At 36.5% G+C, this 27655-nt stretch overlaps 1 protein-coding gene across 2 annotated transcripts in view; it reads right to left on the minus strand.

Moving 5' to 3' along the window:
- Xrcc4 (X-ray repair cross complementing 4) overlaps positions 1–27655 on the minus strand; it is a 214697-nt gene that overhangs the window by 63709 nt on the left and 123333 nt on the right. For both annotated transcript variants that reach the window (XM_060377747.1, XM_060377748.1), the window contains exon 7: positions 13292–13439. In XM_060377747.1, coding sequence (XP_060233730.1) covers positions 13292–13439 — 148 coding nt within the window. The remainder of the gene's footprint in view (positions 1–13291; positions 13440–27655) is intronic.

A 27655-nucleotide genomic window follows, 5' to 3' on the forward strand; every position in this document is an offset into this window, starting at 1 on the left:
GGTTATTTACGACTTCTACTGGACTATTGGATGTACTATCATTATTTTCATTCATATAGATATATGTATAGATATGTATGTATATATATATATGTGTGTGTGTGTATGTACTGTGCCAGTGTTTTGATAATTCAAGTAAAGTTTAATATAAAAGCAATAGAATAAGTCACTTTAAATCCAGTTGATAATGAAGATTAACAATTAGATAGAGTAGCCTGGCAAGATACACCCCACCCGCCAACCCAAGGGAAGGTGAACAGAGAACCTGCCATTGAGTTCATGCCAGAGACAACCCTGTTCCCCTTACTAGGGAACCCAATTGGATAATGAGTCTATGGGCTACATCTGAGCAGGAGTTTTAGGTCCTCTTCATGCATTGTCCTTGGTTGGGATGATATCATTCTTTTCAGGGAACCCAGGACTTAGTTTCTTTCTTTCTTTTTTTTTTTTTTCTGGCTATGTTGGTCTCCTATTGGAGCTCCTGTCCTCTCCAGGTCTTTCTATCCCCTTCTTCTTTCATAAGATTACCTTCACTCTGCCCAAAGTTTGGCTATGAGTCTCTGCCTCTGCTTCGATACCTCGATCAGTAGAGTCTTTGAGAGGCCTTCTGTGGTAGGCTCTTATCCTGTTCCCTGTCTTTTCCTGCTTCCAATGTCTATTGCGATTGTTCTTCTGAATGAGGATTGAGCATCTTCCCTAGGGTCTTCCTTGTGGTTTAGCTTCTTTAGGAGTATAGATTTTAGTATGTTTATCCTATATTATATATCTAATATCCACTTATGAATGAGTATATACCATGTGTATCTTTCTGCTTTTGGATTCCTCACTCAGGATAATCTTTTCTAGTTCCCACCATTTGCCTGCAAATTTCATTATTTCCTTGTTTTTAATAGCTGAGGAGAGTATGCCAATGTGTAAATGTTCCACAATTTCTGTATCCATTTCTCTGTTGAGGGACATGTAGGATGTTTCCAGCTTCTGGCTATTACGAATAGAGCTGTTATGAACATGGTTGAGCAAATGTCCTTTTTGTATACTTTGGATATACGCCTAGAAGTGGTATAGGATCTTGAGGTAGCACTATTCCTAATTGTCTGAGAAAGTGCCATATTGATTTCCAAAGTGGTTGTACGGTTGTAGAAGTTTACATTCCCACCAGCAATGGAGGAGGGTTCCCCTTTCTCCATATCCTCTCCAGCATGTGTTGTGACCTGGGTTTTTTTTTAAATATAATTTTTATTTATTATAATTTATTCACTTTGTATCCCAGCTGTACCCCCACCCTTGTCCCCTCTCAATCCCACCCTTCCTTCCTCCTTTATCTCCTCCCATGCCCCTTTCCCAGTCCACTGATAGAGGAGGTCCTCCTTCAATTCCATATGACCATAGCCTATCAGGTCTCATCAGGACTGTCTTTCATAGTCTTCCTCTGTGGCCTGGTAAGGCTGCTCCCTACTCAGGGGGAGGTGGTCAAAGAGCCAGCCACTGAGTTCATGTCAGAGACATCCCCTGTTCCCCTTACTTGGATACTGAACTGCCATAAGCTACCTCTGTGGGTTCTAGGTGATCTACAGGAATGGTCCTTGATTGGAGTACCAATCTCAGAAAACAAACCTGGGCCCAGATTTTTTGGTTCTGTTGTTTTCCTTGTGGAGCTCTAGACCCTTCCACGTATTTCTATTTCCTCCTTCTTTCATAAGATTCTCTGCATTCTGCTTAAAGTTTGACTCAAGAGTCTCAGCATCAGCTTTAATACCCTTTTGGGTAGTCTTTCAGAGGCCCTCTGTGGTAGGCTCCAGTCTTCTTTGCTTTCATTTTCTTCCAATGTCATTCCCATTTGCCTTTCTGGATGAAGATTGATCATCTTAATCAGGGTCCTCCATCTTGCTTAACTTCTTTAGGTGTACAGATTTTAGTATGTTTATCCTATAGTATATGTCTAATATCTACTTATAAGTGAGTATATACCATGTGTGTCTTTCTTCTTCTCGGATACCTCACTCAGGATGATCTTTTCTAGATCCCATTATTTGCATGTAAATTTCATGATCTTCTTATTTTTAATTGCTGAATAGCATTCCATTGGGTAAATGTACCACAATTTCTGTATCCATTCCTCAAATGAGGGGCATCTGGGTTGTTTCCATATTTTGGCTATTATGAATTCTCAATAGAGGAATAACGAACGGCAGATAAACACTTAAAGGAGTGTTCAACATCATTAGCCACCAGGGAGATGCAAATCAAAACGACCCTGAGATTTCACCTTACACCCATCAGAATGGCCAAGATGAAAAACTCAAGTGACAACACATGCTGGAGAGGTTGTGGAGAAAGGGGAACCCTGCTCCACTGCTGGTGGGAATGTAAACTGGTACAACCACTTTGCAAATCTATCTGGAACTTTCTCAGACAATTAGGAATAGCGTTTCCTCAAGATCCAGCTATACCACTCCTAGGCATATATCCAAAAGATTCTCAAGTACACAACAAGGAGATTTGCTCAACCATGTTCATAGCAGCTTTATCTGTAATAATTTGAGTTATTGATCTTAGCCATTCTAATGGGTGTAAGGAGAAATCTCAGGATTGTTTTGATTCGTATCTATCTCCCTGATGACTAAGGATGTTGAATATTTCTTTAAATGTTTCTCTGCCATTCGATATACCTCTATTGAGAATTCTCTGTTTAGCTCTGTACTACATTTTTAAAATTGGATTATTTGGTTTGTTGTTGTTTAACTTCCTGAGTTCTCTATATATTCTGGATATTAACCCTCCTTCAGATATAGGGTTGGTGAAGATTCTTTCCCAGTCTGTAGGCTGTCATTTTGTTCTGATGACAGTGTCCTTTGCTTTACAGAAGCTTTTCAGTTTCATGAGGTCCCATTTACTAATTGTTGCTCTTAGAGCCTGTGTTGTTGGTGTTGTCCAGGAAGTTGTTCAGAAAGTGGCTCTTCCACCCTTTTTCTTCTAATAGGTTTAGTGTGTCTGGTTTTATGTTCAGGTCTTTGACCACTTAGAACTTAGGTTTGTTCAGGGTGATAAATATGGATCTATCTGTATTTTTCAATTTGAACTCATGCATTAGCCTGGGGTTGAGGTTAGAGCAGGGCTCTAAGTAAGGGTTGTTGCCAGAGCAAGTTATAAACAGTAGAAAATATTTTAAAATAACTTTGAAGTTCTATTGAAGTATGTTATCTTTAGGTTTTATTAAATTAGAAATTACAACACATGTACTAATTTCCTAGCTACGCTTTAAAAGGCCACAAGACTAGTAACACAAGAGGTTACTAGTGCACACAATTTAAAATATACTAATATTTTGTCATTGACTTAAAATGTGAAAAAAATTTCCAAGGCCAATTTATTTTAAAATGTGATTCCTGATGTTATTGGCAATTGCATAATAATACATATGAGCGATCTTACTGACTGGTGTTGTGAGCACAATTAATAAATCATCACTGAAGTGACCTGCCTATAATCAGCGTACTCTGGAATGAGTCCAGTGAGCCATTAATGAAAACATGCAACAGGGAAAGTGAGAGCCACAGCCTTAACAGCTAGGTAAACACATGTGGAAGCTAATAAAACTACCTTGTTTTAAAACCACACAGTGCTTACTTTTGCAAATAATGTAAACATTATGGTAAAATTAAAGTTGTATAATAAAAGAAGTTTGTTTTGTTGACTAAAGAAAATATATAGCAATTTAATTATACATTCTTAATTTGCCCCTAAAAAGTTTAAAAATCATATACCCCAAATTATAAGAATTAGATATTTCTCTGACATTCTCCATGTGGATAAACATATATGTTAATATCTCAAATAGTTTGTGTTTTAACTTCAAAAAGCCATATGTTATAAGCAACTTTAGGAATCGAGTACAGTTAGAGAAAAGGCAGAACATCTGACTTTGCTATATACAGTTTCTTCTCTGTGTTGCACTGCACATGTGCATGTGTACATACCGCAATTGTACCAACCTTTAAAACATGTTGCTTTCATTCAGTATCTAAGGCTTCATTGATTACTAAAGAGAAGGGGAATATTTGCTGAGCAAACAAAAATAGGTGTAGACAATTCTTAATTTCACAAGAAATAAAAAAAAAAGGAATTATTCTAGGTAGAAAAATTTCATAATTACAGTTGCCTTTCCAGGAAAAGATACACATGATTAAGCTAATTGATATGGTAAGACAGTGTTGTTTTTTTTTTAAGTCATAGTGCATACTAAGTTTAATGACACTGAGTACAGTGTTTTTAAGCAAGCAATCAAACCTTACTGGAATTTAACTTTATTCAGCTGTCTTAGAAATGCATATGAAAATGTAGCCCTAATTAACAGAGTTGCAGTGAAAATTAAATATAGTAAAGATGTTCAGTTTAGATGGTTTAGGACACCGCTCAGCACACATGAACATAACCAAAATTAACACAGCAGTGTAATAGTATCTAAAAAAATGGTCCTATCCTAAGACAAAACTGGAAAATTACTTACTTTTGTTCAAATCATATAACATCTCTAGATCTGAGATTTCTGATCTATGAAATATACAGATAAGTAACATAACTCATCTATCTATCTATCTATCTATCTATCTGGTTTATTATAATCCTTTGACACAAAAACATTAAAAATGATAAACTTAATAACATTTGTCATTACAAAAACTACAATGTAGGTGGTAAATTAGAAAATAAAGATTAATATTAAGATTTTAGGAGCCCTAAAACAACAGGAAGTGCATATCTCTACTATAAATTAGCTGAAATTATAAATAGGTAATGATAATATTCCAATAAGCAATAAATCTCTGAGAAAGCAAAATTGAGTGAAATACCTGAAATATGGGAAAGTACTCAGGTCTATCAACGGCAGCCTAGGTAACACATTAAGACACTTTCACAGTACACACACAATCACTCATGCACACACACACATGCTGTGCACATGTACACATAACACACCTACGCATAAACACATCCAAATACACACAAAAAGTCCTTTAACAGCTAAACACAAACACTTAAATAAAGGGATAATAACTGTTTATTAAAGGATTTGGCCATAACCAAAATGAAGCAGATTATGAAAAGGCAGGAAGTAAACACTTCTCGAAGTCCAAGTTAAGAGATTCTGAAGGAATTCTGACAAAATATGACACAAGAGTTACAGGTTTATATTCTGGATGTTCTAGTAATTTTATTTTTGGGACTCTACTAAAGGAAATAACTAATTTATAAAAATTATATGACATACTATATTAAAAGAAAGACAATGATTTTTCTAATACTGCACACATATACATTCCAATGGAGGATTGGTTAAAGAAAGGAAAGTATTCAAGGAGTAGAATGTGAAATTAGGTTGAAATAATCTATTAATGTAAAATTTTTGCATGTATTTGTGTTTAATAACAGGTTATATCATAAACTCTGAGAGCTTAGTTTTACAAACCAAATATAGATGTAAAAACGAGTGGAGAAGACACAGCTCTGCTACAGTGTTAGTGTTCCTCTTCTCTATGTTCAAGAGACCACAGCCCCTCAGTTCTCATCCGTGCTGTCTGTACTTTCTGATTATTAGAGAATGACCATTTAACCCTTCTATAATTAGAAAACAAACAAAATGAAGCTTTTCACTAAAACCAAAGGATTAATAGTACCTTTCTCCCTTATATTTTTAGCAACCCATCCCATCCCTTAGTTTTTTAAAATTATGTCTAACCCTGATTATATAAACGAAGAAGCATTACAGAACTGGAAGATGGATCAGTGGTTGAAGAGCTTGCTACTCAGCATGCTGATGTGAGCTGAGGTCCCCAGAACACATGTATATCCAGATGTGGACACATGTGTCTGTAATCCATGGGAGCCTACAAAGATATGGGAGAAGAATAGCCAGAAGCTTACAGATCAATTAGTTTGGCACACAGTGCGGATCAAGACCATGTGACTATAAGGTCTGTGGCAAGATCCAAGTCACACTCTTACTTCAGAGTGTAGCCTTTTACCATTCACTAGCCATCTGAAATACAACAGCTTACATAATTTTTAAATGGAACACTTAAACGAGGATAACTCAGAACACACAGCTCAAACTCCTTTGGTACAGTTTAAGGAGCAACATCTGTAAGGTTTTAATAATATTATTTTATTAAGTTGGAAAACATGTTTGAACTCTTTTTAGAAGACATCTACCAGACAGAAAACGAAATCATCCCCATCAAATTCTGCTTGAAATACAGAAACCTCCATGTATTTTATTTGTAGCTTGTAAAAACAAAGACGGTCTAGAGAAGTTTCTAAAAGCTATGTGAGAAGTTGTTCATGCTTTGGCTCAGTGCTTTAATGGATTTGTCCTGCAACTGCAAGTGAGGTGGTGCTGAATGTTTTCACATGTGTCCTATCACTCAGAAAATGACCTTGTTACTCCCAGCCAGGACTATCAAAGTGGTAAGCAAACAGCTTCCTACACAGGATTGTGCAGGGAACATAAGGCAATCCACAAACACACCATTTAAATGCCTAACATTATAATTGTGTTTGGAATCTCTTCCTATTATAAAATCACTGTCTATTAAAAAAAATTGGAACGTGTATCCAAAATCAGTACTATGAAGACTAAATACTGTTCTTTGGGTTGTTATTATGGCTTGTATGGCTCCATTTTTGAGACTGTAATGGAGGTTTAATTGTTTGATAATTCTATGTTTAAGAATATTAAGAATATCAAACAAATTATTTACTGTGGAATTTCTCAGAAATTTTCCTGCCTAAGTTATGAAGATAACAGCACAAAGGGCTAGTGATGATGAGTCACATCAATCCCAACATGATTTGGAGGTAGAATCCTTCCTGGGCTCATGCCCATAAAATGAATGCTGCCATAAGAGGATGTACTGAAGTCAGCACAAAATTCCAGTAAATGCTTGCAATTCTTTGGTGCATGTCTGCCAGAGACACTTTGTTTATATCTATCTATTAGGCTTTTCTACAAGAGACTCTTATTTACATTTTTGATAACTGGCTATGGAATATACATATTTCCATGTTTGATTTCCTATCTTGGATAACTGAGTAAAACAACTTGGTAATAAGATGACTCTATTCTTGGCCTCCTCAACATTATTTTCAGAAAACTTATTCTGAGGCAAAAGAATGTTTTTATTTATAAGTGTTTATGAATAATAACCAAGCCTTTGTTAACATGTAATTCTAATCTCTAGATAAAACTGTTTTATGTATGTGTGTGCATGTGAGAGGCTGAGAAGCAGGGCGATTAAAGGAAAAGTAGACTTTCTACAACGTAAAAGGGAATAAATAGTATTTGTTTTTTTTTTTTTTTTTGGTTTATTATTTGCCTGAGAACCCTAATAAGAAAGGGAAATTGCCTCAGTTTAAAAAAATAATGAACATATTCATCAGCTACTTCAGAAAAAATCCTGGTAAGATTAGCTAGAATTTACTCCAGGACAAGCTAACAGATTGCTATGAATGGAATTCTATTTACTTCTTTTTTTAACTTTTTTTTTAAGATTTATTTATTATTTATACAACATTCTGTCTGTACACCAGATCTTACTATAGATGGTTATGAGCCACTATGTGGTTGCTGGGAATTGAACTCAGGACCTTTGGAAGAACAGCGAGTGTTCTTAACCTCTGAGCCATCTCTCCAGCCCTCTATTTACTTCTATGAACAGAGTTGCATATAATTGTATGAGCTTTTATAGGATTTTGAAAGAAATAATAAAGATTTCTAATTAAAAAAAGATTTGTGTGGAAAAAAATCTTTTTTAGATATTCTGCTATCTGAAAACATGAATCTAATAAAGTATCTATCTAATAAAGTAAGGGTTTATTAGGACTTTAAGCTGAGAGGCTGGAACAGGGGCTCAGCATTTTAGAGAACTAGTTGGCCTTGCAGAGGACCAGGTTTCAGATGCCAGAGCAAGCCCATGGCAGCTCACAACCATCTGAATCTCTAGTTCTCAGAGTTCTATATGCCCTCTTTTGACTTTCATGGGTACCAGGCACCCACATGGTAGACATACATAAATGTGGGCAAAACACTCAAAAGTAAATGAATTAAACAAATTAAAATTAAAAAAAAAAACTTTAAAGATGGATGTCAGATAAATCCAGGATACCATGTTATTTTGTTTACGTAATTTGCCATTAAAATTTCATAGAAAGTACTTTTATAATGCTCTTGGTATGTCTCAGCGTTGTCCCTGGTAATGTCACTGAAGTATATAAATTGAGCAGTATTTTCCCAACCTCTGTAGACTTTGCCAGAGGCTCATTTTAGTGATCATGAAGGAGTAAGACGGCTGACTTAACAAGCGCACAATCCCAGCTCAGCCTGGCATGAAGCAGGGGATGCCCAGTGCTTGGTTGCCTTGAACAGTAACTGCTTAGGCTGAGTGATACGAGAGGGAGGGTGTTGTTCATGAAACATAGCCACACTGTCTGCGTTAGTCACATGGATTTGTGACTAAATATCAATAGACACCAGATTTAAGGATTTCAGAATATTATTAGCAATTTAAAAATATTCCTGAGAAACAGCATTTATATTCACCAGAAAGAAGTGATATGACAGTAAATCTGCATCTGTGGACTGAAATTGCACGCTAAACTAAGCTCTTATTCCTGTAAGCATCTAGTAATACTCAGTATATTTTCGATTGTTTAATCTCCTGTGTTTAAAAAAAAAAAAGAAACCTGCACCATGTGCATGCAAGATCATATAATGTAAGAAGTTAGAATAGTTTAACTGAAAAAAAAAAAAAAAAGTACAATACCTTTTAGGCCAATTTAACTCATTATACTCCAAAGAGGTAATAGCAGCCCAAATATCAGAATTTTCTTGCCAATCCAATGGTTTGACAGTATATTTTGAAGATGCTTTTTCATGTCTGTATTAATCATTTAATCAAAATGTTGAAACAACCTACCTGTCCCCTGACAGATGAATGGATATATAAAATATACTACATATGTTACCATAGAGTATTACTCAGTTTTCTTTTTATAGCTTCTTTTTATCTCTTAAAATTTTTTAACTATTTTTTAATTTATTTTTTATTTATTATAATTTATTCATTTCGTATTCCAGCTGTAGCCCCCTCCCTCATCCCCTACAAACCCCATCCTCCCTCCATCTTCTCCTCCCATGCCCCTCCCCCAGTCCATTGATAGGGAGGTCTTCCTCCCAGTTCCTCTGACTCTAGGTTATCAGGTCTCATCAGGACTGGCTGAATTGTCTTCCTCTGTCACCTGGTAAGGCTGCTCCCCCCTCAGGTGGAGGTAATCAAAGAGCAGGCCAATCAGTTCATGCCAGAGACAGGTCCTGTTCCCATTACTATGGAACCCACTTGGACACTGAGCTGCCATGGTATATCTGTACAGAGGTTCTAGGTTATCACCATGTATGGTCTTTGGTTCGAGTACCAGTGATCAGATGTCTTAATAAGAGTTTACAAAGCAGTATCAACACAAAAGACCCCTGTGTCCAGATTTTTTGGTTCTGTTGCTCTCCTTGTGGAGCTCCTATTCCCTCTAGGTCTATCTCCCCCTTGAAGACTTATTTTTATTAAAATTTTTCATACATTTTGATTCCATTCTTTCCCCTCCCTCATCTCCTCTCAGATCCTCTCAACTTCCCTACTCAGTAAACTTCATGCTTTCTCTCAAACAACTAAAGCTAATAAGAAATAAAAATCAAAACAAAGAAGCTAAAGAAAAACTAATGAGAAAAAATACTAAAAAAAGACAAAAGGTACAAAAATTTAAAAAAAAGTCTATTTTTTGTTGTGCAAGTTTTACTGGGCATGCAGCCTGCTGTGATTTTTTTTTTTTTCCAGAAGGTATCAACTGCAAACAGCTTCACTTTTTGTCCATTTCCCCTTTTCAGTGCTTATATTTTGTCTGGTCTTAACCTGTGTGGGTCTTGTGGATATGGTCAGCATAAGCCTGTATTTGTATAATTTCTGCTGTGTTTGGAAGATGCTGTGTTCTTGGATTCATCTATTCCATCTTATCAGCTTCCCGAGGACTTCTTCTGTATAGACTCCTGGGCCTCAGGAGAAGGGTTTGATAATACCCCTTTCAGGGCTTAGTGCTCCAGAGCAGGCTTAGTGCTTCACTCCACATTTTCTCAGTGTGGGTCTGTGATAATTGCTATCTGCTACAAGAAGCACCTTCTCTGATTCGGGCTGAGTGCTGCTCTGATCTACTGATACAGCAATGTGCCATTAGGGGTCATTTGTTGCTATGTTCATTCAGTGGAATAACAGTAGTAGGTTTTTCCACAGGACCCATAACCGATCTAGTCTCAGGATCTTAGCTATTTTAGCAGCGTTGGGTATGAGTTCCATCTCATGGCGTGGGCCTTACATAAAATATTTACATAGTGGTTGGTAACTCCCATGACATTTGTGTCTCTCTTGCACCAGTGCATCTTGCATGCAGATAGGTTACTGCTGTTCGTAACTGAGTTTGTAGCTGGGAAATATTAATTAATTTTCACCTCTGGCAGAAATGCAAAGTACCTTCTAAAACCACAAACACTTGCAAGAAAGGGAGAAGCCTTTAGTTAGTCCACAGCTCAATTTCTCCAGAGATAGGACAGAAGAAAAGCCTGAAAGGGAGCAATGGGGAAGAACGTGTGTGTATTGGTTTGGGGGTGGGGGGAGGCTGTACCAAGATGCTGGTCCCAATAGTATGGAAGGAGTGATCTGATGTCTTAATAAGAGTTTACAAAGCAGTATCAACAGGCTGGAGAAAGTGAAGAGAGAACTGCTCCACACTATTAAAAGCAGGAATGCTGTTCTATGGCATGAAAGGCAGACATGCCCACTGTGGTCTGGTCTGAGAGCAGTGCCCCGCAGCATCTTAAACCTCCTGCCTTACTCCCTCCTAGCACAGGCACACTGCTGAGCTCCTGCTACAGCCTACACTGTGACTGGACCATGTTATCTCCACCCTGCTCCACTGGGTTGCTAATCCTTTCCCCTCAGGTTACAGGTCAAATGAAGACCCTTCAATCTGAATCCTTTGTGGGGTTTTCAATACATCCTGAATTCCTTCAAATCTATGTTTGTCATACATTTGCATACTGTTATACATAGTATGTGGATGTTTTAGAAACAAAAGCACATTACTTCTATTTAAAAGCGTTATAAATATAGTTACAATTTAGAACAAAAATTCTTTCATCTGACTACCACGCATGTATCACAAACTTGGTTTAGGAACACAGTATCCAAGGGAATGTTAATAATCTTAAAACTTGACACCAAGTTCTCAAGTGCACCAAAAGACGTAAACTGCTGTTCTACCACATGATCCAACACATTTCCTTCCTTAAAGCTTCCTGTTTCCATCAAGCAAAGGAATCAGAACAAAAATAACAAGATATAGTGGGTAATTATTTCTGTTTTTGACACTCCTGTATCCTTAAGATCCTCTGTCATTCCTGGCACATAACTTATATCCACCAGTTACATTTTGCTGTTTGGCAAAATGAAGGAGAGAGTTCTCTGAGTTGCTGTTGATTTGTTCTTGGTAATGAGTATCTATATAAATAGCATGGCAATTCTAATATAATTTAGGAATAACTTCTTCATTATGTAATAAATAATGTTCCTTGAATTGCAAAATCTTTCATTAAGAGCCAAGGAACAATCTCAGAAGACAAACATGAACAGCAAGCGTTGAGTGCACATTGATGTTTTAAATATGTTATCTAAACACATATACTATACCCAATGGATCCTGTAAAATGGGCAAATACATCAGGCAAACTACAGAAATAAGTAACAAATATGCAAATTAATCCCATTTTTATCTTTTTTTAAATGACAGAATATCACTCTAAACCAGCTGACCTTCAGCTAAATGTATATAAAGGTTGGCCTTGAATTTATACAACCCACTATCCCCGGCCATAAGAGTGCTAGGATTATGAAGGAGAGCAAGTATATCCATCTGTAATACTTACTTTTGATAGAAACCTTGAAAACATCCTCCCGTAATTTTGCCAGACCCCTGAGACAAAGCCTATGTGCCTCCTTTGCATCCTCACTGTTTCTAGAATTCTAAGCTGTTTTGGTCTCAGGATCACTTTACACTTTTAAACTTTTCAAGCACTTCAAGAGGACTAGATCCACACTCTTGTTTATGTGGGCTACAGATGACATCTTGAAAATTAACACTAAAATATGCATTAATTATATTAATATTACACACATCATTTTAACAGAATGAATAAAATAATTTTTAATTTTTTAACATTTGAAATTATAATATAATTATATTTCTCCCTCCCCTTCCCCTTCCAAAACCTTCCATACATCCTTTCCCAACCTCTTTCAAATTCATGAGCTCTTTTTTCACTAACTGCAATAATATACTCTTTATGAAATATTACTCTATTTTTCCAAACAAACAAACAAACAAACAAGGGAAAACAAGCTTGTGACATCATTTTGTAAACTTGCAAAACTGTTCTGTGGTGGCTTCATTGAAAGCAGTTCAGTTTTTATTTGCTTCTGCATTTTACCAACTATAACACACTGTATTAAAGAGGATACAAATAAAACCCAGCTTCACAGAGGCATAGATTTAAAAGAAGAAAAGACCACATGCAGTCCCAAGGAAGGGCCTTGAGACGCTGGGCTTCTCTTTCCACATACTACAAGGAGCTAACAATGACACCATCTGCTATATTAACCACAACTTATCAGAAAAAGAAATGAATCCTCATAATATATATGTGTGTATCTATGTATACACAACCACAGATTGATTTGTATCAATTTACACTTTCATTTATAATTCAACTGATAATACTATTTGTAAATATCCATTGTTTTGTTAAAGAATTTATTTTATTTAAATTAGAATATAAATTCATGTTTAAAATAGAGTAAAAATAAAGCATATAATGACAAAGTTTGATAACTGTACACAAATAACTAGAAAGAGGGATTGTACCAGACAGGGGAAAACAAACATAACCAGAAGGAGCAGCTAATTTGAATGTGATCTGGTGCCCTTTAAGCAATAAATTAGATTGAAGTGCTTTACTGAACACAAGATACATTCTAATATTTTTAGTATCCTCCATGCTATTTCTAATTAAACTGTGAAAAACACAAAGAAAACTGCATATACTTCCCGCATTTCTGCCTTTAACATTAACAGGAATTAACCAAAACCAGAGATCTCAGATACTGGTCCTTCCAATAGCCTCCCATGAGGCTGCTCTCACCTCTCCTCCTCCTGTTGCTGCTGCTCCTGTGGTGCCATTTTAGGCTCCGTCCCAAGATTCTTCTGCATTTGATGTCTCCTCTTCCTACTTGGTGCAATGTCAGTGACATCAGGACTTGAAAATAAGGAATCATCTTTACAACACGTGGCTGAAACAAAATGAAAATTCGAAGCAATAACATTATGCATGTAATTTATTTTAAATATTAAGTTGCTTGCTCAACAATGACATTAGTAGCACAATGATGACACAGCAGGATGATTCTCACATTTGGTGATGTGAAACATGTCAGCAGTGTGCAGCACTCTACTACCAGAGTGAGAATTATGAACAGTCAGCATAGGACACTCCAGTTAAAACAGTCGCTGCCTACCTGGGGTATGTACATTCTCCAACAGCATAAGAAATGAACAGTGATCGTGTGAGTGTGGAAATACGCCAGTTATAGAAAAACGCAACCTTAAAAATCAAATGATCTTAAAATAAAAACAAGAGAATATAAATTGGTGAAAGAGGAATTTAATGTGGCTAAAACATGAAGGCCTCAGTCTGGCATAATGGTCTTCTAAAGAGGCTTCCTCCAGCAGCTGATGGAAACAGATGCAGACCCACAGCCAAACAAGAAGCAGAGCTCGGGGGTTTTGTACAAGAGTTGTAGGAGGCAGAGGGGTCAAGGACACCACTAGAAGACCTACAGAGAATTTGAGGGAAAACTGGGGAAGGCATAAAGGCGGGATTGGGAAGAGAAGAGGGAGAGAACTGTGATCAACCTGTAAAGTGATTAAATAAACGGAAGAAATAAACTATAAGGATGCGTGAAGCAAGTTAACTTAGAACAGTGATAATCTGAGTGTGAAAATTTGTGAGTGTTTGTGTGTCTGTCTGTCCCATGCTCGTAGAGAGACCTGCATGTTGATTTGTATGTGACTCTGTACTTCATGCTTTCCTTGGTATCTGAGATAGCTCAGACACTGTGAGCTACACTCTTGAAACTCTTCATTACTTTTGTCCCTAAACAAGTGCTATTCTTGAAAAATCATGTGTTAAGTGTTTTTATTTGGATTTAATATGCATTTTCCTTTCATTCATAAAATAGCTTTGTGATTAGCTATTACCACACTCACTGAACTCATTAAGAAACCAAAGTTTCAGAGAAGTTAAGTGATGTGCAGAAATAAAACAAAAAGCCCTTACTTGGATATTCTATTACTTTGATATTTAAAAAAAAAAAATCATTAAACCAGAAAATGGTAAATGATTGCTTGATCCTAGCTGAATGTCCATGCAAACATTTTATTTTCCAAAATTATTACAGGTTTTAAGAATCAGGTTCTAGCAGATTCTTTGTGGATAATTTTAGTCATTCATAACGTGCTGACAGGAAAGTGAATAAACAGAAAACATGTTTTCCCTCTTAAAATGTTCACGCTGAACAATTTCCTATCTTTTATTAAGCTGATGACTAATGAAGTGACAAGCACAATAAATAAGAACAGACATAGTATAAATATTGGAAGTAGAAGATGTTTCAACTATAGATAAATATGAAGAATACAGAAAAATTATATTCAACATCATGGAGGGAAAATTAAGTTTTAGTTGAAATGTAGGGTGCATATTTTTGAGTTCTGGAATGACAGACATTTGCCACTATGCCTGGCTCTACACATACACATTTTTAAAGTTAGAAATTTCTAAATTTAAAAGTGTAAAGGATTACTTAAAAATTAGCAGCTCAAAGGATACTTTATTCATGAAATGATGACGGATTTGTTAGTGTCCACAGTTCTCTTTAACATAGAATGTTGACTTCAGTCACTTGCAAGCTAAAGCAGATCCCATCCCATGGTAGCTGGGAGCCAGTTGGTGCTTACCAGAGTCCAGGGACAGTAGGAGAGAGGGAGTGACAGGAGAGGGATCTGTCAGTACCAACACAGACAGAAATAATATAAAGGTACCTAAGAAAGGAGAATGGACTTGGAATGATTTCACCAAAAGAATGACATTTTAGAACATAGCTTTGTATAATAAAATATAATATGACCAATCATGTAGAGAAGCTATAACCCAGCTGTTCCACACCTGTTCAGCAATGCACAAATAAGAAGCATGATAAAATGAAGAAATTCCATATTCCTCAGGGCACCTCAATAGGTCCTTACATTGAAGCCAGAAGTGATGATTTACTAGTTAGCTTACTGAATTAAATGTCTGGATGACTGTGAGAGATTCTGCTGCATTAGTAAGGCAGAGATTGTAGGACGTCCTCCAATATCCATGGCTTCACTGGCACTGGATAGTTAGCTGGGGTTTTAACACCAGATATAAATTTTCCCTCTTGTTGAATAGGTTTGAAGTTTAATTAGAATGCTTATAAATAGAACATTATACAGACTTAGCATCATATATTTAGGAATATAAGTATATAATATTTTATAATAATATTCATATATGTACATATGCATATAATAAGAATTAAGTTAAAAAACTGCAGATTTGAAAGAGTACAAAGATAGGGTTTAGAAGAAGGAAAGGGAAGGAAGAAATATTGTAATTATAGTATAATCTCAGAAATAAAAATTTTAAACATCAATTCAAAAGGAGACATGTACACTAAGCTGATAAAAATTGTAATATGGACTCCTATGTATGACATTAATGGTGTCAGAAATATGCAAACACAGTGAAAAGGTTGAGATATTGCTAGCCATTTTATACACAAGTTATGCAAATCCCAAAGGTGAATTTACACTTGGTGATGACTTCTTTGCTGGCACTTGAAGTGACTGTGTCCAGCTGTGAACTCTAGACAGAATAATTGCTTGACGACAATAAGCGGAGAGTCAGCACTCCAATGTCAAGAATCTTTATATTTTTCAAAGTACTTTACATGGGAGATCACTCGTACTCCTTGAGGGACAGGAAACTTGAAATTTCTTCAAGCTTATAGGATTAGTTCATGTTAACTCTGTGCTAACTAATTATTGAATATTTAATTAACAAAACATGTGGGCAAGTTTAATCTAAGAATATACTATTATCTCGAGGCAAAGCTGTGTTTGTAATTGTCTCATATTTCCAAGATCTTGGTGCGCATCATCCGCCACAAAGACCAGTATTTTTGGACAGTTCACTACAACATTATGATCCATACCTGTTGATGAATACAATGGAAGCTTTCAAGAAAAGCGGTGTGAGGAGAAAGGGCAGCTGTATAACCTAACTACATTTAAATGGATCCAACTACATACACATAGGTATTCCATTTGTAAACATAACCAGAGAAATAGTGTGCTCTGCTTCTCTGGAGCTTTTCAGGTACATGTAACAGTAACTGTATTGTGATGTATTCCCTTCAGGTATTGTTTAAAATAAGATTTTTTTACATCTACCGACCTTTCAATAAATGGCAAGATACTGAATTACATTCTTCTTAGTTCATCATGTAAATCCAGAAGACAAAGACACATTGCTCCCAAATTTTACATTACTTAGTTCCAGAATCTTCAAATTAATGCATCCCAATGCTCTCTTGTTGTTTGGTCCTCTCAGTTCTTCAGATTTTGATGCTGCACACTACATTTCTAAGCTGCTCCAAGTAATATGTGGAACTGAATCATATCAATACAAAGTTAAAAAAATAGAGACTTCCAAAACGCTTACCGCATCCTGAATCTTAAATACGATTAAGAATTGATATAAAGTGGTGGATTACATATTTAGGGATTCAGCCAACTGAAGATCAAATGTATTTTCAATAATTGTCTTGGAACTAAGCATGTACATGTTGATCCCTTTTCAATCCTTCTTGAAAAGATATAGCATAATAACTCCTAAGTAGTGCCTAAGTATTATCAGGCATAATAAATACACACAGAGTGAATGTGTAGCTTATCAGCACAGTTAGCCACTCTGTGAAAGTACTTAAATACCTAAGACTGTTAGTAGCTCCCACAAACATTTGAATCACCCTGCACAAAACTAAAGTGCAAGTAGATCAAAGACCTCAACATAAAACCAGATACTCTAAATCGGTTAGAAGAAAAAGTGGGGAAGAGCCTAGAACTCATTGGCACAGGAGACAACTTCCTGAACAGAACACCAACAGCACAGGCTCTAAGAGCAACACTCAATAATTGGGATCTCATGAAACTAAAAGCTTCTGTTAAGCAATAGACACTGTTGTCAGAACAAAACGACTGCCTACAGACTGGGAAAGGATCTTCACCAACCCTATATCTGACAGAGGGCTGATATCCAGAATATATAAAGAACTAAAGAAGTTAAAAAAGAATAAATTAAGCAAACTAATTAAAAAATGGGGTATGGAGCTAAACAGAGAATTCTCTGTAGAGGAATATAGAATGGCAGAGAAACACTTAAAGAGATGCTCAACACCCTTAGCCATCAGAGAGATGCAAGTCAAAATGACCCTGAGATTTCACCTTACACCCATCAAAATGGCTAAAATCAAAAACTCAAATGACAACACATGCTGGAGAGGTTGTGGAGAAAGGGGAACCTTCCTCCACTGCTGGTGGGAATGTAAACTGGTACAACCACTTTGGAAATCAATCTGGCACTTTCTTAGACAATTAGGAATAGTGATTCCTCAAGACCCAGCTATACCACTCCTAGGCATATATCCAAAAGTTGCTCAAGTACACAACAAGGACATTTGCTCAACCATGTTTGTAGCAGCTTTATCTGCAATAGCCAGAATCTGGAAATGACTATGTATTTTTGATTGTTTGCTTTTGTTTTCTTGATTCCTAGTCTCTCTCCTTAAATTATCTCATTTACAAATTTTTTTTGTTTTGTGAGACAGGGTTTCCCCTTGGCTGTCCTGGACTCACTTTGTAGATCAGGCTGGCCTTGAACTCACAGCATTCCACCTGCATCTGCCTCCCTGAGTACTTGGCTTAAAGGCATGTGTCACCACACCTAGCAAAAATTTTTAATATATCTTGATCATATTCTTTCTTTCCCCAAATTACTCTCCTCCCAGATCCTTCCTTCTCCCTACCTTCATGTTCTTTCTCTCTTAAGAACAGTAGGAAAAAAACTAAAATCAAACCAAAGCAACACCCCTCTCCCCCAAAAAAGAAAAATCAACCAAAACATAGAGTCTGAGTTACACTGGTCAACTACTCCTGAGCAGGAGGTCTGCCCTGGAGTGTGGTTTACATAAACAGTGATATTCCACTGAAGAAATTCTTCTTCTCCCAGCAGCAGTCAACTGCAAACAGATGCTTTGTGCTCACATGCCTTTCTCCTTGCTGAGATTTTGTTTGGCCTGTGCAGGTCATGTACACAGTGTTACAGTCTCTATGAATTCTTATGTGCTCCATCCCTTTTGTGTCTGGAAAATGCTGTTTTCTTAGTTGTCCACCATCTCTGCATGTTACAATATTTCAAAAGCGGAACAACTAAAGTCTTCATTTTAATTCCTGTACCTTACTTTAAAGAAAATATTAAGTACAATATGTTATAATTGCATATTCTATTCATTGTTGGGTTTATTTCAGGTGTGTAAATGTTTTGCCTACATATTTGGATATGTGCCATGTTGACGCCTGGTGCCTGCAGAAGTCAGAAGATGATATCAGATATGGAGTGGTACTAGGAACAGAAACTGGGGCAACATCCAAACAAACAAGTACCTTTAACTGCTAAGCCATTTCTGCATCCGTGATATTAATTAACACTCAGAGAAACTCGAATAGAGTTAGGAAAGGAAAACCTTTATTCAAGAACAATGAGAAAGCGCATGGCCAGAATGGAATCATGCCCATTAAAAAAAAAAAAAAAAAAAAGAGTATTTTCAAGGCTTGTGTCTGGTGTCCACAAAGAGACGGCACGGACATCTTGCTGAAGACAACACCTACACAAGTCACCGGGCACGGAGCAACTGAGCTGGGGCTTACTTCAAACCTCTGTTCGCTACTAGTGGTGTCTCTGGTGCTGGCGGCTGCACTGTAAGCCACAGGAAAGGAAAACGCCACACAAGGACGGTGTGCCGCAGGACATGCTGGTGCCATCGCGATCACATTCTTGTCACAGCACATGGAACTAACCGGCAATGTTTAGTCGGATTTAAGGCCCACTCATGAGATGGAGCCCATCCCACACATTGCTCAGATGGTGAGGAACACAATGCCAGGGGCCGAGGAGAAGACCAAATTCTATTGTTCTGCTAAAGGAACACAACCATAAAATGACTCCTAATGATATTCTCATAGGTCAGTGCTTTGCTCAGCCATCACCAGTTGAAGCTTCCTCCTGCAGTAGATGGGAACAACTATGGACAATGTATAGAGAGTGAAAGACTTTGGAACACTCAGTTGTAGGTGGTAGGAATCCATCCAATCTCTCCCTTCAGGTTGCAGAGAACTCTTAGAAGAGGAGGCAAAAAGAGTGTAAGAACAAGAGGTTATGGAAGACATCAAGGAAACAAGGTCTTTTATACACAGCTTGACATATAAACTCAAAGTTACTAGCAGTCTTCGCAGTATACAGGGCCTGACAGGTCTGGGGCAGATAGGGTCACAGTGCTGAGAGAAGTGGACCCAAACCCCCATCACTAACCTTGAAGCTATCTCCAATGGATAACCATTTGCAAATCAAAATCCTTTCCAAAGGAGTTTCAGTAGAGATAAAAACCACTCCTGAGGGCAAGTCCCATGCCCAATAGTATATGGCCAACACAAAATGAACACAATGACATCATTGTAGGCTCTTTGTGTCATAACTGATTTTTAATAATTTTTATTTTTTATATTAATCACAGGTTATTTACTTTGTATCCCAGCCATAGCCCCCTCCCTCTTTCCCTCTTAATTCCACCCTCCCTCCCTCATCTCCTCCCTGCCCCTTTCCAAGTCCACTGATAGGGGAGGACCTCCTCCCCGTTCCATCTGACCCTAGCTTATCAGATATCTTCAGGACTGGCTGCCATGTCCTCCTCCGTGGCCTAGCAATGTTGCTCCTCCCTCGGGGGGGGGGGGAGGAGGTCAAAGAGCCAGCCACTGATAACTTTTTTTTTTCAGGAAATTTTTTTAACCTTACAAGTCCTCTGCATATACATTACAGCTTCCCATTTTGTTTTTTCATTCTTGTGTGTATGGATATGTGTCTCTGCATCATTTTCTTTTGTTCTGCTTTGTTTTTTTTTTTTTTCTGTGTTTGTTTGTTTTGTCCTGCTCCTATTTGTCTGGTTTTGTTTTACTTTATTTTATTATTTTTCTTTAGATGCCTGTTTGATTTCTAAGGAGAAAAAGATAGACAATGGATTCAGATGGGAAGGAAGGTAGGAAGGAAAGATCTCGGGGGATTTTGGGGGAGGGGAACCTTAATTGGAATATATTGTATAAAAAATCTATTTTCAATAAAAGAAAAAGAGAGAAAAAAACAAAATAGTTAAGTGTAGACCACCTGGACAAAATGAGGATAAAGGAGACTCATATATAATAAATTTACCACCTCAAATGCAGACTGGACATTAAGAATTTCTATTGACTGAAAGTACAGTTTCTACAACTATACTTCTAGAATACCCAGTTTTAAAAACTATCATCAGTTCTTCACCATCACAATGTATCTCTGAGTATTTTCAGTAATTTCTAAACAAGAAAATAGAGGAATAAGACCACTGCTAACCAACCCACTAACACGGAAACTCTGATTTCAGAGGCTGTGGGATGAATCTCAAGTTCCCATCAGGTTCACTGCCCTGGAAGTGAGGGGTCTTTACACAGTTCCTGCTATTGTAAAAGGTGTCTCACAAAAACCTACACTTCTCATCTGACAGCAGAACTGCAGGATCTTGGCAGCAAAAAGAAGACATGAGGAGAGTGTTGGCTTCCCTGGGTATTCTCAATGTCAAATTAAATGACCCTTGGCTAAACTGCAAGAAACTTGGCCAAATCCATGAGGAAACAAACAAACCAACCCAGAAAACACAAAAACAAAACAAACTTCAGTTTCTAATCAATAGAAGTTTAAATCTTAATATTTTTTAGATTTCATTTTTCTCAAACATGATTGGCAAAAAAAAAAATCAATGAAACGATTCCTGATGATACACTGCTATACTCTTAGAATGGTCAGAGAGGCTTCCTATGGTAGCAGATGGGAGCAGATACAGAGATCCACAACTAGACATTATATGGAGAGAGTCCAAATTGGAGGTCATCATCAGGTCCCTCCCCTATGAGATTGGAGGACCACTGGAAGAGGGGGAGGAAGGATTGTAGGAGTCAGAGTGATTGAGAACACAGGGAGAATACAGACAACTGAATCAGCTAAGAGGGCTCATATGGGTTTACAGAAACTAAAATGGGAAGCATGGGGCCTATAAGAGCCTATGCCAGGTCTTTTGCTGTTAGATGGATGGTTTTGTAGAATTCCTGACTGTGGGAGTGGGTGTATCTTTGACTCTTTTGCCTGCTCCTGGGACTCTTTTTGTCCTATTGGGTTGCCTTGTCTAGCTATGGTATGAGGGCTTTCACTTTGTGTTTTTGTATCTTGCTTTGCCCTGTTTGGCTGCCATCTCTTAGAGGCCTGCTTTTTCTGAAGATGAAGGGAGAGAATGGATCTCGGGGAGTGGAGGGTTGGGGCAAGGCAAGAAGGAATGGAAGTAGGATTGGGATGTATTATGTGAGAAAAGATTCTATTTTTAGGCAACAACATTTACTCCAATCCTCTCACAGGCTCTCTTCCACACAAATGCCCTGAGGCACACTATTTGTTGTTCATGTTATTGGCAATGTAGCTTTCATATTACACTGTAGAACGAAGAAGGCACTGACCTTTAATTTTTGATTAGGAATATAATATGTATGTGTGTTATTTACAAAGACCATGGATAAAAATACCAAAACCAGAACCAAAACCACTTGCTTCCCTAGAATTTACTGTGACCCCAACATGTTTTTGTGACTATATCCTCCAGAAAACATCTTTTATATTATGATGAGTTCTGCAAGTTAAGATCTCCAGTGTTATTAATATTCATATTTGTCCCTTATTTCTTTTTTGAAAGCCAACTGCTATGTCCCCTTCAGCACTAACTATCACCTCTATCAGCTCTAATCCACAGAAATCTTCATTTTTCTTTGGGGTTGGTAGTTTCATGCACTCATTTTATACAATATACTGTATTCTATTGTTGCTATTCTTTCCCATACAACCTTCTCTCTCCAATTAGAGTATGAACATTAGTAATGATTTACATGTTACACACAGAAATACTGCTATCTTACTATTCAATAGTTTTATGTGTGAGAGATCTGAACATGTAAGCTCTTATTTCAAGGTCAAACTTACTTAGAAACTTAAGATGGGAGTAGAGGAGTGACAGAACACAGGTGTGTATATCCAGCTCTGCCATTTATCATGGACAAATCAGGGAATCTCTAAATTTTTCAGATGAAAAGATTCATGATTATCCTGAATTCTGATATCATTAAAAAACCAAGCAACTGTAAACAAATTAGATATCACTTTATACATGTACAAATTGTTTTTTTAAGTTAAAACATTTCAGAAATGCATAGCAAAACTGTAGTATTAAGAATACTTGTGATCTTACAGAAAAAAAATGATATTCACATTGAATACATTTTAAGAATGAATTCTTAGGACAACTTCTAGATTTTCTCATAAGTTAAAAAAAGCAAAATGGAAACTGGTGGATTTTGAATAAAAAATAACCTCACTGTCACAAAATCTCCATCAACTATGAAGATGGCTATATGAATCTTCAGACTGTTGGGCCAGTTAATTCATCTATTTATTTTGCAAGAATTTATTAAGTATTTATAATCAATAAGGCATAGCATTTTATTTTCAAAGGGGGTAAAAAGATAATCTTTAATCTGAAATCTTAGAAAACATAGTCCTTTTTCCTCAGAGAAAGAAAATACCCTACTGCCTGAAGCTGAGCAGCATTTCTGTTGTATGTCTTAGTGACAAGAACCCACAGATGATCAGGAAAAGAAGCTGAGGTAAAGTGGTTCACGCCACACTTCAAAAAGCAGTATCTAAAGTGATCTACCCAAGGTAGTAAATTTGTAATCCAATAAAACAGATAAACACCATTTTTCCTCATCATTCATCAAATAGCCCCTTTCAAAGCTGTAATCTCTTATCATCCTGTTTTCATGATCTACTGACTAACAGATGGCCGTCTCACTAAAAAGGTCAACAGTATAACCTATTCAGCAGCAATCATTAAAAAGAAAATGATACTACTATACCAAACAGTGAAAACATCTGTGTGTGTACATATCACCAGGTTTATGCACACTGACAATCAGGCTTTTGCTAGAATACAAACTTCACAACAAGTACTTACTAAATTGGGGAAGCATAAAATGTATTTTTAGAAACCCCCTAAAAGCCAGAGGCAGAGTGGGGCACTCACCATCTCAGAAGTACTGATCACATAAAAAGGAGCAGAACTCTTTGTCAACAACATATAACTCAGTAGTTATGTTTCAAATGTTTTTTAGTTAAACGACTTGTAATGAAGCTATATTCTTGAATCAATAGGGATACATTGCTCTTCAAATGCAGTATGTATGGAAATCTTTTATGTCAGGTACTATCTAAAAGATAGTACTTGGCTTATAGCCAAATAGAACAGGAAAATGCAACTATTTACAAGGAGCCATACAGAGTCTATTACAGCATAAAGTATAAAAAAGGAGTCCCTTCTTTTAAACCTGTACTTTCCAGTATTGGACATTCATAATTAATTTATACTGTTTCTTATTTTCTTTTGCCAAATATCTATTAAAATTGGTTTTGTATACTGTTTTCCTTATTTATAGAAACTTCTCTTAAAAATGTAGTAGTTATATTAAGATAGTATTTAATCCTACGAGGAAGCTAACAGTCTATGTTACTTCTGAGCAATCTGCTTTAAGAGAAGCTTAAAATTGAGATTTTGTTTCAGTGTAATTGTTTTTATACGGTGCAGTGCCGTTTCAAATTCAGGACTAGTTGCACAGTGAGCAAACACCCTGCCATTGCATTATACCCCAAACCCTAGAGGATATTCTAGAGTGAACTCAAATAACAAATTTGAATCAAAGCTGACTACTCATCTTCTAGAGTCATTTGGATATTTCTCCATCATCTTTAGTAGATTTCATCACACCTAAAATAATTAATTTTGTACTTTAAAGCAGTATAAAGCTGAGCTGGAATTGTACTATGTGCTAATCATATTAATAAAATGTACAAAAAAGAGTAATTCCTCAATACATACTCATTGATTAACTGCTATAAATTTTAAATACTAATTGAGTTAAAGTAATTCCTCAAATTAGTTTGTATTTTTGTTATTAAATATTACACTTCTATGTCTGCTGCCACTAATCGAGCTAACATTTAAAAAAAACATACTTAGGAGAAACAGGTTATGAATAAACACCATTAAGCCTCCAGTTAATATAATTTTACCGTTAAAATAACAAACCTTGGAAAGTACTTTTATAGTTAATAAGTTTTCACAAAACTAAACTCTAATTCCTCAGCTTCCAACAGTTACCCATGTTGTGCAATGCTTGAGCCAACACAGGGCTCATTGTTCCTGTGTCAGGTGTGGACTTCAGTCAATAGAAAACATTTGCTAGTGTTTGTTCATACTCGTTTCTATGATTTTTAGTTATTTTCTCTTGAGGAAATTTTAATGAAACATAACTCTTTATAAAACTTGTAGAATGCTTCAGTGAAATGAGAACCAAATAGATAAAATGAAACAGAACAGAAAACATTTTCATTAGGTATAGGAATCCTTTGTTTCCCTTCTTAAATACATCAGCAGGATATACTCTGGAAGAACTGAACATTGACAGGTTAGAATTAGAAAATGATCACCAGCCTAGGTAACAACTCAAAACCACAGGCTGGTAACAGCAGCAGAGGGTGGGTGGAACCCACTCCCAAGGGCTACAAGCTCTCTTTGCTGAGCAATGGCAGCAGGAAGAAGGATATGAACAAGGCTGCTTGACGAAACAGTTACTTCTTTTTGACCATTCATGCTTAATCTCAGGGTTTGAACACATTTTGATACATTAAGGAAAGGGAGTCTTTGCACTCTGATATTCTTTTCATTAAGGTTGATACAAATTTGCTAATGGTTCTTTGAAGAGACAAACCCTATTACCAATTTCAGGCATTCCTAAAAAGCATGGAGTGATGCTGAAAAAAATAAATTACTATTTTGGTAATGCTAAACATCACACGAGAAACTTTTAGACAATATGACTAAGGTCATCAGATTTGGCAAAAAGCAACTTAACCAAAACTGAGTAATCTCAGCGCCCTACGTGGTACTGTAACCAGTTACAACCATGGCTAGGGGAGTCATGGGCCCTGGATGAAAACCGATTGGAGATTTTTTTAAATTGCCATGTTAGCAACCTTCCTGATATATATTTATCTTTCTATCCATAGATTTGTGTGTCTCTCAGCTTTGGTTAGAAAAGCTTCTTATTACAGTGCATAAAGTTTAATGTACAAATGCATAGCTGTCCAAACTGCCAAGAATAAGCAACTCTGGGTACTCAGCCATAAACTGGGCAAGTGTATCAACCTCAGCCTCAAAGGCTCCCAAGGGTCAGGAAGCACTGTGGAAGAAAAAACACAAAGAATCTAAGAGTCAGAAAATGGTGAAGAGTGCTGTGAAATACTATCGTCTAGACCTGACTTGGCTGTTGAACCATGAAGCCATAGGACTTGCAAAGATTAAGGCAGTTACACATTCTGCCATGGTGAGGGAAGGGCTCTCAGGGTGTCTTGGCGACAAGCTATTGACAGGTGTGGGCTGCAGAAGAGGGAGAGGACTTTTTTTTTTTGAAGGTGGACACTGGTAGGTTCCTTATTTCCCTTTGGATGATCCCACACTGCTATGCTCATGGGCAGCACTAACTGGACACAAGCTTTCATAAAGAAACAAACAACAAAACAGAAAGGACGGCATGTGACAGAGAGGTGGATCTGGGGATAGTTGTAAAGGGAGCTGTAATGGCTGGATATGATCAAGAGACACTGTATCCACGTATGAAGCTTACATATAATGAAAAGGGAGATTGTGAGAAAAGGAGACGTGGAGATAATCACCAGGAGAGGCATGGGTGGAAGATGACAAAAAAAAAATTATTTCAGAGAGATTCACTGAACAATTTCCAGAACAAAGGGGCTCTTAGTCTTTTATAAGCTTTTAGGAAAGGCAGGAAGTTTATGGCATGTTATTTCATTCAACATAGAATACATGACAAGGAACATAAGTCCCAAGTATTGCTTAGTGCCATAAACTAGGAGCTCTAACAATCACAACACAAGACAACTCTGTCTTAGGGGAAAGCTGCCGAGAGGGCTAGCCTGACCTCTCTGTACTATGGGCCTTTTAAGAGTAAGCACTGTTTGTGGTTTTGGTAGCAGATGTATTTGGGAATTGCTTGAGGAAGGAGTCTAGGGTTACTTGATAAAAATTCATTGCACACATATATGATATCCTCAAAGATTTAATAAAATGTATTTAAAGTATAGAAAGACATTAGATCAAGTAGTTACAGTGAATATAATGTACCTGATTATTCTTTCAAAGAAGGGTGATCTTCTATTACTTAAACTTCCAAAGTACACTAAATGCAATCCCAGACTATCTCATGGTGTTTAAGTTAGTATTAGATCAAATATCTTACACAAAGGAAAGTTTTTCTTTTCCAAACATCAGTATGATACTCTTTTTAATGTGGTAGCTAACGTTATCTATAACTTTGTGTTACAAAAAAAAGTATAGTCTTTATTTTAAAAACTGAATAGCTTATATTTTTTATCATGTGCATTCAAAATTAGACAAAAGTAAAATTATTTTAAGATTTAATTGATAAGACATATATATCAAATGTATCATTTATTATGAATATCTGATTTCATTTTCTTTTTTGTATTTTTATTTTTTTTTGGATTTGAATTATTTTTTTTATTTTTTTTTATCAGTTACATTTTATTAACTCTGATTTCATTTTCTATTAGTATTTATATATAAGATTACAACAACCCACATTTAACCATCATTGCTAATGTGGTGTGACCTTATTAACATGTTCAGCAAAAGACTTCCTATTATTACTGTTTGATCAACTAGTAAACTTCTGAATTTGGGATACATCTTCATCTTTTTATAACGTCATTTTGGATATATAATCAGTATTTCATAAGGAACCTAAATATGTTAATAATTCCAAATCACCAATACTCTATAATATTTCACCCAGATACCTGCTGTAGGCTAGGTAGACTCAAAGCAAGATAATTCTAACAATGTAAATTTGACCATTCCTTCTTTCC

This window comes from Meriones unguiculatus, chromosome 2 (genome assembly GCF_030254825.1).
Source record: "Meriones unguiculatus strain TT.TT164.6M chromosome 2, Bangor_MerUng_6.1, whole genome shotgun sequence".
NCBI lineage: Eukaryota > Metazoa > Chordata > Mammalia > Rodentia > Muridae > Meriones > Meriones unguiculatus.